Below are 12,185 nucleotides of genomic sequence, written 5' to 3'. Positions count from 1 at the left end.
CTAGTGTAGGTTTGTTGAATACAATAAATACTTTTTTTGAAAGTGAGTTTCCATTGAAAGTGGAAGTAAATAACTACAAATTATAAGGTACTGAGTACCTTAGTACCTTACATTTCTTGAAATGATGCTACTAATAAATACTCTCTCTTGGATCTGCCTGTTGTGCTTTTCTTATTCTCACATTTGCTTGTTTAGTGTCATCTGAAAATTTCCTGTGGATTCTTGAAGATGGTTTTGCTAAAGAGAAGACTTTTCTTTTAAACAGATTTTGATTTTCTTTTATTATTTGATGCAACTACAGTGCTTGATTGAGGTGAGAGATTTAATAGCTACCTATATAATTTTCTTCTTTTGTTGTTGTTATGTAGATATGGTTTTGGACAGCATGATTGCCTCTGGCCAGCTGGATGAATCCATGAGAGAGAATGTGAGAGAGGCTCTTCTAAAGAGGCATCATCATCAGAATGAGAAGAAATTCAGCAGTCGAATTCCTCTAGTTCGGTCTTTCGCAGATATAGGCAAGAAACATTCTGACCCTCACTTGCTTGAACGAAATGGTGAGATAAGTTGTAGCCTCCAGTTGATACTAACCCAGTAAATGATGCTCTCACTGGGAGATGAAAGAAAGGTCAGCTGGTAATAACAGATAAGTGTTTCCTTCTTGATGAGCAAAGAACTAACAATAAGAGTGTGTTTGATGTGTAGCTGTGGATGATATTTCTTAATTTAGTCATATATTCTACTCCTGCCTGTATACCATAGCATGCATTATTGTTTTGGAGCATAGTAGTAGACATACGTTGATCCTAATCATTTTTTTGGTATATGCTGAAGTAAAATATGCAGTGTTTGAGGAATTTCAGCATTGTGGCATAACTTATACATGTGTCAGATGGATCCTACTTGCTTTTACAGTCTTTGCACAAAAGATTGAGTGATCATGAGTTCAGTGATGCGGACAATTACTGTGTTTTAACCCAGTGTTATGTTCATTTGACAGGAAGTTTGGTATGCCAATGGTGAAAGTAGTACTGTTAGCTAGAGCACTGTTTATTTTTATCTTATTTTGTAGAGAAGGGTCTAATGGGAACAAAAATCCCAAACCCAAGAAAGGTATTAGCAATGTTCTTGGATATCTTTTTTGAACCAGTTCCTGAAAATTTATTCTAGACATCCTGTCCCAAATTCCAAGTAGCAATATGTACTACAGAGCAGCTTACTTGTATTCTTGTGTTTTTATGGGGCCTCTATTTTCATCTGTTTTTTGCTTCCTTTTGCCTTGCATTAAGTAAGACACAGATTTTTTTACTCTGAAAAAATAAAATTTTTTACTCTGGTGAAAACTTAATTCTGATTTCACGAATCAGTCCTTAAAGTGAACTTCCTTTTCTGTCTTGAAAGATGCCTCATTGCTTAGAGTATGTTTCACTTAGTTAAGTGCTTATTAGGAGCTACATATGCTGGAATATTCTCCAGTGAATGCCTGAGCTTGCTGACAGATTTTTTTGTTAGCCAGTGCATATATGATATATGCTTAAATATTTCTCTAATAGCTTCAGATTTATTTTTCCAAGAACTAAAATGCAGCTAATTTATCTAAGAGTGTAATGTCTCCTGTAACTCCCGACTTACATGTTTCGTTCAGCAAACATGAAAATTTCACACACACAGACTTGGTTTTGCCCATCCTTGAACACCTGTATCCCCAGGTAGAATTCTGCAAATTTGAGTTCTCTTTCTTGCCAGTTACCTTTCATGTATCACTTCCATTTTTTTAGAGCATTTTGTTCTTAATATTCTTTTTACAAGAGATTATGGAATGTATGCTGAAACAAGAAACCAGTATAGTATGATGAACTCCTTGTCAGCATGTACTGATTTACTTTTCTTTTTATTATGCATTCATAAATTTTCTTTTTATTATTATGGCATCTAATAAGCTGGGAAACCAAACATGCCTATGTGCATATTAGTTCTTAGGCACCTAAGGAGGTTGTGTGTTTTAGGACACGTTCGTGATTTATCGCAGGTATACTTACAGAATTTAGTTATTAATGTAGTGATTATTATAGGCAACCAAATCTACTCTGTTGGTCCTATTTTCTTTACAGCTCTGCATTTTTGATGTTTTAATAATTGAGTTTTGAGGCTTTTGTTCTTAAATCAGGTTTGTATCTGTAGGATCCACGCTTTCATTTTTGGAGTGGGGGAGCGAGGGAAGGGAATGTATGAGACCTTTACCTAGGCATGCTTTCTGCACCTCCTTCTTGTTAATTATTCTGGGGTTGTTCAACTTACTGGTCTCTATAGTGCTTGGTATAAATGCGAGAGTAAATGTGTCTAGTTTGCTGTTTCCTTGTTTGACGGCATGGTACATGAAACCAGCATGTTTTGGATTTCAGGGATTGTAGGAGAAGTCATCAGTAATGTTTTCAAGGAGACTGGTCATCCCAGGAAAAGTGTTTGTGGCAAATGGGAGAAATGGTATCACTAAACCTTTTAATGGAAGTACTAATATGAGCATAAACAGTCTCTCTTCCTGCTTAAAGGAAGAACTGAAAAATCCATTACAAACTCCAGTCTGAAGGAACCATCACAAGACTGTGTTCTCTCCATAAGAAATTAGTGAGACATGGAAACTAGAGCAACAAAAGTAACAAGGGATTTTGGAGAAATGTTTGGTTTTAGCCATATGGGGCTATTGGTAAGTCACAGCAAGAGGATATGGAGAAGGGGCTGTGTATCTCATTTTTGTGCCCTCTTTAAAAATATACATTAGACTACAACTGCCTGGGGAAATTCTCAGTAAAACAAGACTTTTATTGGAAGACAGTTGCATTTAACACATTTAGATATGTTTGGTCATGATCCCTTTTTAAAAATTAATAATTCTTTGTACGTAACAGAGTTAACAGAACTCTTGTAATATTTTGGATGCTAATGATTTTTTCATTTATTTTTTGGATGGATTAACAGTAGCTGCTGTGCAATTTGGAATAAGGAATTTTAGAAAAATTGAAGAGTCAGTTTCAAGATAAATTTTTTTTTTTAACAAATCTTACTCTGACTTAAGATAATATCTTTTCCTTCAGATCTTCAGCATTCTAATTAGTGCTCCTCAGTAATTTCTGACTTTCCTAATGTCTGGTATCAGATCTTCTCTTATCTCTTACCTTACGTGCATGACTATGACACTTTGGCCCATAAAGCTTGCAATTTACAATGTAAAATGTTAATTCATATTTGTATCTGTGTGAATTTGTTTTGTTTTGTTTTAATTTAATATACTCTATCCCTTTTGTAAGGCTCATGGTGTTCCATTTGTTTTATCTCAGGGGAAGGCCTTTCAGCCTCCCGCCACTCTTTGCGAACAGGTCTCTCTGCCTCAAATCTTTCCCTGAGAGGAGACAGCCGTTTGTCGGTTCTTCTCAGTAACCTTCTTCCTTCTTCAAGAGCTGGGACCCCGGCAGCCTCAAGGTGTACAACCCCTGTAACCACCCCTCAAAACACACCACCCTCCAGCCCTACCTGCCGCCCAACCACATGTGCCCGGCCAAGCCCACCTCAGGGCAAGGAATTGCTGGTGTCACCTGCCAGTGATGATATTCCTTCAGTAGTAATCCACCCACCTGAGGAGGACTTAGAAGTGCAGGAAAGCCAGGAAAAGAAGACAGAGGAAAATATTGGCAAAACACCAGGCAACTATTGAAATTTAAGCTGTCCATGTGTGATGCTCTCTGCATCTGGATCACTTGCACTGCAATGTTTTTGGCACAAAGAAATATGATAACTATTACCTCTGCCTGCATGTTTATTTCTTCTCAGTTGTGACTGTCTTCTTGTTTGGCATTTTTAACTTTTTAGCTTTTAACTAAAGCAAGCAAAAAATGAATTAACATTCATCTGTGTAATTAAAAAGGAATATGGTTTTAAAATCTAATATATAAACAAAATGTCAAAAATGGTGGCCTTTTCCTTTCACTCACCTACAGTCCATAGCAGGTTTTGCTTTGGTTTTGTCAGTGGTTGAGTCAATGTCTTAAACTAGTGTTGGATAGCCTGAGATAGGTACAGCTGAAACCATGGTAAAGTATTAGAGGTGAATATGAAAGAATTAGGAAGGATACAATTATCAGTAGCATTCATAGTTTAGTTGTATTTGAAGCTTTCAAGTAGTTTTATTTTTGCTTTTGTGCTTTTTAAAACATGACTGTTAAAACCAGCAGTAGTTAACTGATGAAATGGTCAGGTTCAGTTCACCTGCAGCTGTTTCCGGATAGTTGTCCATCAGTACACTTCTTTAGCATCAGACACTCCATTAGTGTTTTGTTGTGTTTGATATGCAAAATTGGAGACAGTAGTTAGAAACTTTTAATTGTAGGCCAGAACTCAGCAATTTATTATTTTGTTATCTGCAAAACTATTCTTCTTTATATGTAAAAAGAAAGTTTAAAACTGTTAGAACTTTCCATCCTTTCTTGAAATGTTTTTAGTAAAAGTTTTAGAACTGCTTTCTGTATACATACTGTTCCACTTGCTTTACTTTTGCAAAATTACCACCTATTTAGAAACTTCACAATTCTACTTGGCAGATTATGTTTTTAAGGGGGAATAATCTTTCTTTTTGGTCTTCAGGCTCTTCCTCCCCTTCCTAGAAATTTGTCTTGCCAAAATCTAGCTTGTAGGTTTGACTGCGTTAGGCCCATGTGTGTTGGGAGTGCAGGGGCTGATCTCCCTTGGTTCTTCCTTCAGTTGAGGCTTTGCTTGGTTTCTTCCTCACCTATTTAATAAATAAGAGCACACTGTTACATTTAACAGTGGAAATATGCTGACAGAGAAGAAGGAAGCTGTGGTTGTCTGCCTTTTCACATTGGCAGTCAAGTCACTGAAAAGGAAAGAAACTACGTCATAGTTTCTTATCTTCAGTTGAAGTATAGAAGCCTTATCATTACTTAAATTCAGAAAAGCAAGCACAAATCTCTTTTTCTGACTTCCTTATGAGAAATTAAGAAACTTAATGTGACGATATTTCTGTCACAGGTCACCTTCCAAATGTGCTTAGAAATCAGAAATAAAATAATAGCTGTAATTGTTTTTCCAGTTCTCACTTCTCTGACAGGAATGACAGCATGCCAGATGCAAGTTCTTTAGAATCCAGGAGAAGGCAAATAAATAAAGCTCAAGTACATGATGCTATTACCATCATCACTAGTAAGGCTTTCTACTAGAATCTCCACGTCATGTTCAAATCAGTTTTGTTCCTCATGCAGGTGTTTCTCGTAAAGAAAAAAAACCTGAAAAGGATGATTTCCCAGTTAATCCATGAGTCTTTCCAGAGAATGATAAACACAATGAAGATTTTATTTTTTTTTCCTGGGGTTTCCCCCACTTTTTTAGTTCAAGAAATCATCTGACCACAGAAAGACATGGTTTTTCCTTAGATTTGCTTTTGAAGACATTCTCAGACTATGACTTCAGGGCTGCAAGTGGACCAATTTCTGTCTTGGGAGACAAGAGTCAAAGAAAACCCTGACAAGGAAGTCAACTTCCTGGTATTAATTAAGAAAACAAAAAGCCTTCCTGGTATTTTCCACTATAGGTTATGGTCTGTATCACCTCTCCAGTAATACAGAATATTGCAGCGTGAATACATTTTACACATCTATATGATTGAGATTGGTTTGCCTCCTGTGAGCATGAGGAGCTGTGTTAATTTTCTATTTACATTCCTCTGTCATTTGCCTTGTGTTATTCAGACATTTATTTTTTAGTTTTCATAAATAGCTGGAAGGTTACTGAACTTAATGTGAGTTACTGTAAAAGGAGGGGAAAGAGACACACCTTTGGTCTACCACTTAATTTTAATCAGCCAGTTCATAGTAAGTCAACTAGACAAAGGCTTCTCTTAATAATGTTTTTTTAATTTTGTCATCAGTTGAAGAGCAGTGTTTATTTTCCCATCTTTGAACTGTTGAATAATGAATTCCATGGGAAGGGCTGGGAAGTGAGCTGTGTCACAGCTAAAAATTAACACTGTTAATTCACCAGCATCACTGAGGTTTTATAATGTCTGTGAACAACAGCAAAGAAGTCTTATTTTAAGAGGTCTTTTGGTCCACTGATAAATGTACTTTAAAACTGAGTAAAATTACATTTACAACAACTTTCCTCTTACAGTATTTTTTCCTGAAAATAGTGATTCAGAGAAGTTTGCATATTTGCTCTCTAGTAGTAATTTGAACTTTTTTTTTTTGCATTAGAGCTGCATTGAAATTTAGTTTTAGAAATTGATTTTCATTTCCTCAAGTACAAATATGGTTGGCTTCATATTTAGAAGATTTGTATTATATAATTTTTGTCTTTCTAAATACTATTTTGGAATAGTCATGCTTAGATGTTGAACTCATATATTACTCATCTTTTTCATATGAAACAGATGTGAGACAACTGTATGTAATCTTGTTTATTTCTTTTTTCTGTAGATAGCATTGATTAGATTTTTGTGATCACAGTATTAAATGTTGTTGGCTAGAAAAAGCACATGGTCTTTAGTGAAGATGTAGTTATAAATACCTTAACTTGAGTTTGAGGTTTTATTTCAAATTACTCAAGACTTACTCCACTATAGTCTTTCAGAGGAGACGAGTGGTCCATCTGCCGAGCTAATATCAAGAAGAGCGCTGGGTTTTTAAGGATCCCCTCAGCAGCTTCATAACAATGAGTTTCTCTGTCTTAAAATCTGGAAAGTACTTCTAGGTAGTTGTCCTTGAGTTTGCATCTACTGAACTGGAGAAGAGAGGAAAATAAGTTCTTTTATTGATGTGAGATTGGAATAGAAGTGTTTAACTTCTATTAAAGATGAATTCATCGGTTCAGTGTTTCTCTGTAAATAGCAGATTGATGGATATGTGTAATGAAGGCAGGCTTGTATGGAAATGCTTGCTCGGGTCTGAAAACCTGTGAGCAGTATTCTCTTGTGAGAGCAGCAGTCTGTCCAACTGCAAGGCCAACAGAAAGGAAAACTATTCACACATGGTTTAGGATTGGACAAATATTCCTGTGTCAGTGCCAAAACTTGTGAGCCTTAACTGTGACTGTTGGGTGAAATTTTGGAGGCAAACCTTTTAGAAGAATCAGTATCACTTTAGCACTGAAACAATAAATATTTCTGCTAATATGTAGAATCTTTATTCTCTGTCCTTCTCCTTGATTGTCTCTCAGTTTTTTATTCTAGTCTCTGCTTGCTCTTGCTCACAGTGCTTTTCCAGAAAGTGCAAAACGATGCATTATGGCTTATCTTTTGTCAGTTAAAAACATTTTAAGTTACCTGTATTGCTACAGAGAAGGGGAAAAATGAAGAATATATAAACTTTTGTATTATGCTGCTCTTCTGCAACAACTGTTTAGTATTTCTTTCTAGTTCTACAGACATTAGCTCCTAAGCAGTTAAATACTTAGATCAGCTGATTTCATAGGTGGTTGGTAGTATGGTTCTTGTGAATAACATAAATCTTGAAGCAGAAGAGCAAAATGGTTTTTTTTGTTGTTGGGGTTTTTTTGGTTTTTGTTGTTGTTGTTGTGTTGGCTCATTGCTTGTGTATGTTAAGATTTATGAAGGAAATGACAGCCTATTAACTTGATTTAGTTTTTGCTTCAGGAAAACCTACCCATACCACTTGCATCCCTTATGAACTGTAAGCATGAGAATTAGTGGTAAAGGCTGGGACCTGCATGTTTTTGTTGATATGATGACTTTTTGGAAGAGCTTTTTTGCAAACAAATATGGGGATGAAATGAAGTGAATAGAGTAGTCATTTGAAATGCTAAAATAAGTCAAAATTGAGAAATTATAAACATGGAGGTATGCAAGTAGTTAGTTATGTGGCAGTAGTTATGATAGAACAGTAGCCTGAAGATAGCCAGAGAGGGTTTCATTTATATATTGACTAGAGAGATGCTTGGCCTGAATACAAACTTACTCCATGTAATACAATGTTCAGCCTTTATCTAGATGTGGTTTTGAAGGCATGTGGGAGCATGTTCTGTCACCACAGCTGAAAGGTCGAGTGTAGACAAGCAAGAAGGCCAAATGCACTTCTAGTGCATGTTAAACTGAACAAGCAAAAGCTCTGAAATTCAAAAGGTGGGACTTGGGCTTGGTTATGCATGCCTAGACCAGCTTTTAAATGTTAATTGGGTAGAGAGAACCATGATGCAACATGGAATTCAGTGTGTATGAACACTTGGGTTACTTGCTTTTTGTACCCTTCACTGAATCTGCAATTCGGTGCTGCTGGCCCTGTAGCAAGATAGATGATATGGGGTTTTTTTGGTGCAAGTGTTAGAGGGAAGCTGTATGTTAAACTAGAAAAACTTTATTATGTGTGCTCTTCAGCTCAAGTGTATATTCCATACAGTAACTTGTGGTTGGATGAATAGTGGGAGCTTTGGTCTGTTGATTGAAAGCATGGTTTGCAAGCTGTCCTTCATGTAGTACACTGCTTACGTTTACAGCTTAGTTAACTTAATTGACTACATTCCTTGTAGTTGTAGCCTGAGGCTTGCTGACACTTTTTACAATTGCAGTAACTGCTGCACAGCAGACTACGGGTGTTTGCATTTGGTATCTGAGGACTTCTTAGTATGGTGAAGATGCTATATACTAACTACAGAATCAGTTATGATTAAAATGCCAGCAGTTATTTTTTTATGCAATTAAACTAGCTGATGTTTTCTGGTGACTGTTTTGCAAATGGCCATCATTTGGGGCAATACCTAATTTTTTAAATTATGTCATTTTTTTGACAACACAGTGACTTATTAATGTTGCATTTATGATACTAATGTAGGGCACTTACTGAATAACGTGCACTTTTGCGTTAAGCAAGCTGCCACATTGAGTTTTGGTAGTGTTGCACACTCACTTCATTTCCTGCACCATTTTGAACTTATCTCCTTTGTTTTAATTTAGGTCTGTTGGCATCTCCACAGTCAGCACCTGGAAATTTGGACACTGGGAAAAGTGGAGATGTTAAAGGTACTGGGACAGGAGGAAGCAGAGAAAACAGCACTGTTGATTTTAGTAAGGTAAGTAACATTAAATACCTTAGTGTTTAGCATCAATTAACAGTGTAACAAAAACTATGCTGGTTGGAACTTCCCCCTTAGTTACAACTAAGATATGTGTACCAGTGTACACATGAAATAGGTACTGAGAGATAAATTGTGTCACAATATTATCTGGGCTACACGTGTCACATGTTTTAAAAGTCTTCCCAGTGGAATACTTCTCAGTATTTTGGTAACATAAGAGTGCAGCTGTAATTTCTCGTGCAGATGGACATATTTACACATCTGCTATTCATGCTCTTATGGAAGCAGTTCTGTACATTGTGTTGCAACTTCTTTTTCTAGAACTTTTTGTTGGTTCCTTTTTTTTTTTTTGTGAAGAGGGTTTTTAAGAAGAATTTGCTTTATATGTATAATGAGTTTCCTCTGCAAAAGTTGTTGTACATCTTAGTCATTAGAAACATGTAATACCACTTTCTGAAAGAGACCTTGTAAAAAATCTACTGGAAATCTCATACATTTCTTTCATAATATAAATTTGCTGGGCAAGTTTCATTGTGACTGTTACTATAAAGTTCAGTCAGAAGTATCATCTATACTTTGAAACACTGTAAGAAGATGCTTTTGCCAAGTTAAATAATTTTGTTTAAGGAAAGCTAACTTGCACTGTAGTTCTGATATAATCGTAGCAGGTGCCATATATTCCTGCTCCTTTGTCAAAGTTTTTGTATTTTTGCTTGGCCTGTCCTTGTGTACACCTGCCTTGTCTCCTGTTGGACAGGAGTCAGCCTCCTGGCACTGTAGTTGTGGCACACTTGGTGTGGGACTCAAGAGGCCATCTGTAAGTTCTCTAGCTAGCAACGTCACTGGTGCTTGTGTGATGTGTGTATGTGAACACAGAGTTCATGTGCTGTACCATTTTCTAATGCACTTCTGTAATTACATACAGAAATGAAGGTGAAGATTTTCAGCCATCATATTCTTTATGAATGAAATTATTTTTCAAAATCATGACATACTTGAAATACATGGCTGTGAAATAACTTACTGCATTCTAGAAACCATGTGTAATTACATGAACTCTCTTTACTTATTTGTGCATAGAATTTGTTAATTTATGTCCTATCACAGAATGTTTGTCATGATAATACTAGAAAGGTGATTATGCAGTTTGGAGTCTTCTAGAATATACTAGGTGTTAGTAATTCTAACTTATAGAAAATAGTTTATTATTATTTGGCTGGCTGGCTGACATTTTCTAAATGTGTTTGTCTTTTCTGTATTGTGGGATATTTAATTTGCTTTTTAATTTTTATTTGTAGCATAAATGTCTTGTAAATTCTGATAAACATAATTATATTATTGAATTTCTGCTAAGAAACGTAAGGGATTAAACACTTGTTTCATCTTTGTATGAATAGGTTGATATGAACTTCATGAGGAAAATTCCTTCAGGAGCAGAAGCATCAAATGTATTAGTGGGAGAAGTAGATTTTTTAGAAAGACCTATTATTGCTTTTGTGAGGCTCTCCCCTGCTGTGCTTCTCTCGGGTCTCACAGAGGTTCCGGTTCCTACACGGTAAATAAATGCCTGGAAAGTCTGGCTTTACTTATGCAATAAGATAATCTTATTTAAGATCTCAAATAGCTGTAGATTTTTATATGTACTGTATTGAGCTCAAAAAAATTGTAGAGTTTTGTTCAACATTATGTCAGTTATTTGCTGCAAAATTTGAAGGAATGAGATCTGCCACAAAATTCTCTGAATGCATTATATATCTATATATATCCCTGTATAGACACACACGTACATGTATAAATCTTAAATATATGTAAAGATGCTGTCTTAAGCAAGTGCAGGATTTGAAACTGAAAGCTGATTTGGAGTAAAAGCAGTGAATCTTCCAAGTTTGCGTTGACATTTTGAAGATGGGCATGAAGATAGTTATGGTTCCCTTTGGTGGGACACAGCTTGTCAGTGGGGAAGAGCACACTAGGTCTGAAGGTCTGTCTAATCTGAACATCTGCTCTTTCTATACAAATGCTCTGCATATGAATGATGTAGGTGGTGAAAAACGATTTTTTTATTGTATGCCCAAATCTACATGATAGACATTGGAGTAGTCAACTTGCAACTAGTACATAGAAGCAGTTTTCAGTCTGCAATATGCTGTCCAACCTGGTGCAGTCACCCCTGCTCCCCCAAACCCAAGGATCTCACCAGTATACTGTGGGTATGTTTACCACAGATGTTCAAAATATCAAAATACAAGTCTCGTGATGAAGGTAGAAGATCATTTCATCAATCATCATGGATGGCACTTCATTTTCTGTGCACATTGATGTATTGGGCTGTTTGGCATACATTTGTATTAATGTTTCTTGGTGCGTTTTTAATGTTTTAAAAGGATCAAAGTGTTTGTTTATCTTTGTGATTTTCAGCTTATGCACTCTATTGAAGGGCAAAAATACATATATATGAGAATTTGTGGAGAGTAGTTGACAGGAGTGCTCTTAATGGTTTTTTTGGGAAATTCAAAAATTTCTGCATACTGAATACTGTAGCTAAAATTATTCTGTCCTAAGCTTTTCAGAATGGTGTAGACTTGCAAATCTGGAATAGCATACTTGGATTCTGAAGATGCATTCTTAGTTTCAGTTAGGGTAGTAAACTTGCAAAGGAGACAGAAGTGAGCTTTTTATACTATGAGCTGAAAGAAAGCGCTGCTTTTTTCAGATGTTTTGTGCTTGGGAATGTCATTTTCATGAAATATAGGAAGAAGGTTGTGAAACAAATTACTGGGGTTCACTCTGGCTTGTATCCTTTTGAATTTATAAAATGTTATTCCTGTTCAAGATTTTGGTGAGTTTTATGTTAGGCATTGTTACTGTGCAAGGATCTGCTAGTATATGATGTCACCCCACCTCCAGATTGGATCAGTTTCCCAGAATGTCACTTACTTTTATAGATGTTCAGATATCCAAGTTCCCTTCCTTTCCACATGAGACTATGTGAGTATGCCCAAGTGTACTGCAAGAAGTACAATAGGTGCATCCTCTGTGCGCCATGCCCAGTCATAGCAGGTGAGGGGGTTGAACTCTCAGAAAAAGGTGAT

The 12,185-nt window shown here is 36.2% G+C and overlaps 1 protein-coding gene across 13 annotated transcripts in view; it reads left to right on the top strand.

The window, feature by feature from the left end:
• SLC4A7 (solute carrier family 4 member 7) overlaps nt 1–12,185 on the top strand; it is a 92,993-nt gene that overhangs the window by 52,246 nt on the left and 28,562 nt on the right. For 6 of the 13 annotated variants that reach the window (XR_012054584.1, XR_012054583.1, XM_072925735.1 and 3 more), the window contains exons 6-10: nt 369–557; nt 3,336–3,698; nt 8,972–9,087; nt 9,851–9,910; nt 10,491–10,648. Coding sequence is in view for 11 of the 13 variants with exons in the window: in XM_072925735.1 (XP_072781836.1) it covers nt 369–557; nt 3,336–3,698; nt 8,972–9,087; nt 9,851–9,910; nt 10,491–10,648 (886 nt within the window). In the remaining 2 variants the exon portion in view is untranslated. The remainder of the gene's footprint in view (nt 1–368; nt 558–3,335; nt 3,699–8,971; nt 9,088–9,850; nt 9,911–10,490; nt 10,649–12,185) is intronic. The other 7 variants (XM_072925736.1, XM_072925733.1, XM_030265000.4 and 4 more) reach the window with 5 other exon arrangements.

The sequence above is a fragment of the Taeniopygia guttata genome, chromosome 2, assembly GCF_048771995.1.
Source record: "Taeniopygia guttata chromosome 2, bTaeGut7.mat, whole genome shotgun sequence".
NCBI lineage: Eukaryota > Metazoa > Chordata > Aves > Passeriformes > Estrildidae > Taeniopygia > Taeniopygia guttata.
Note: the sequence above shows the minus strand (reverse complement) of the source record. Positions and strands in the feature narration are given on the sequence as shown.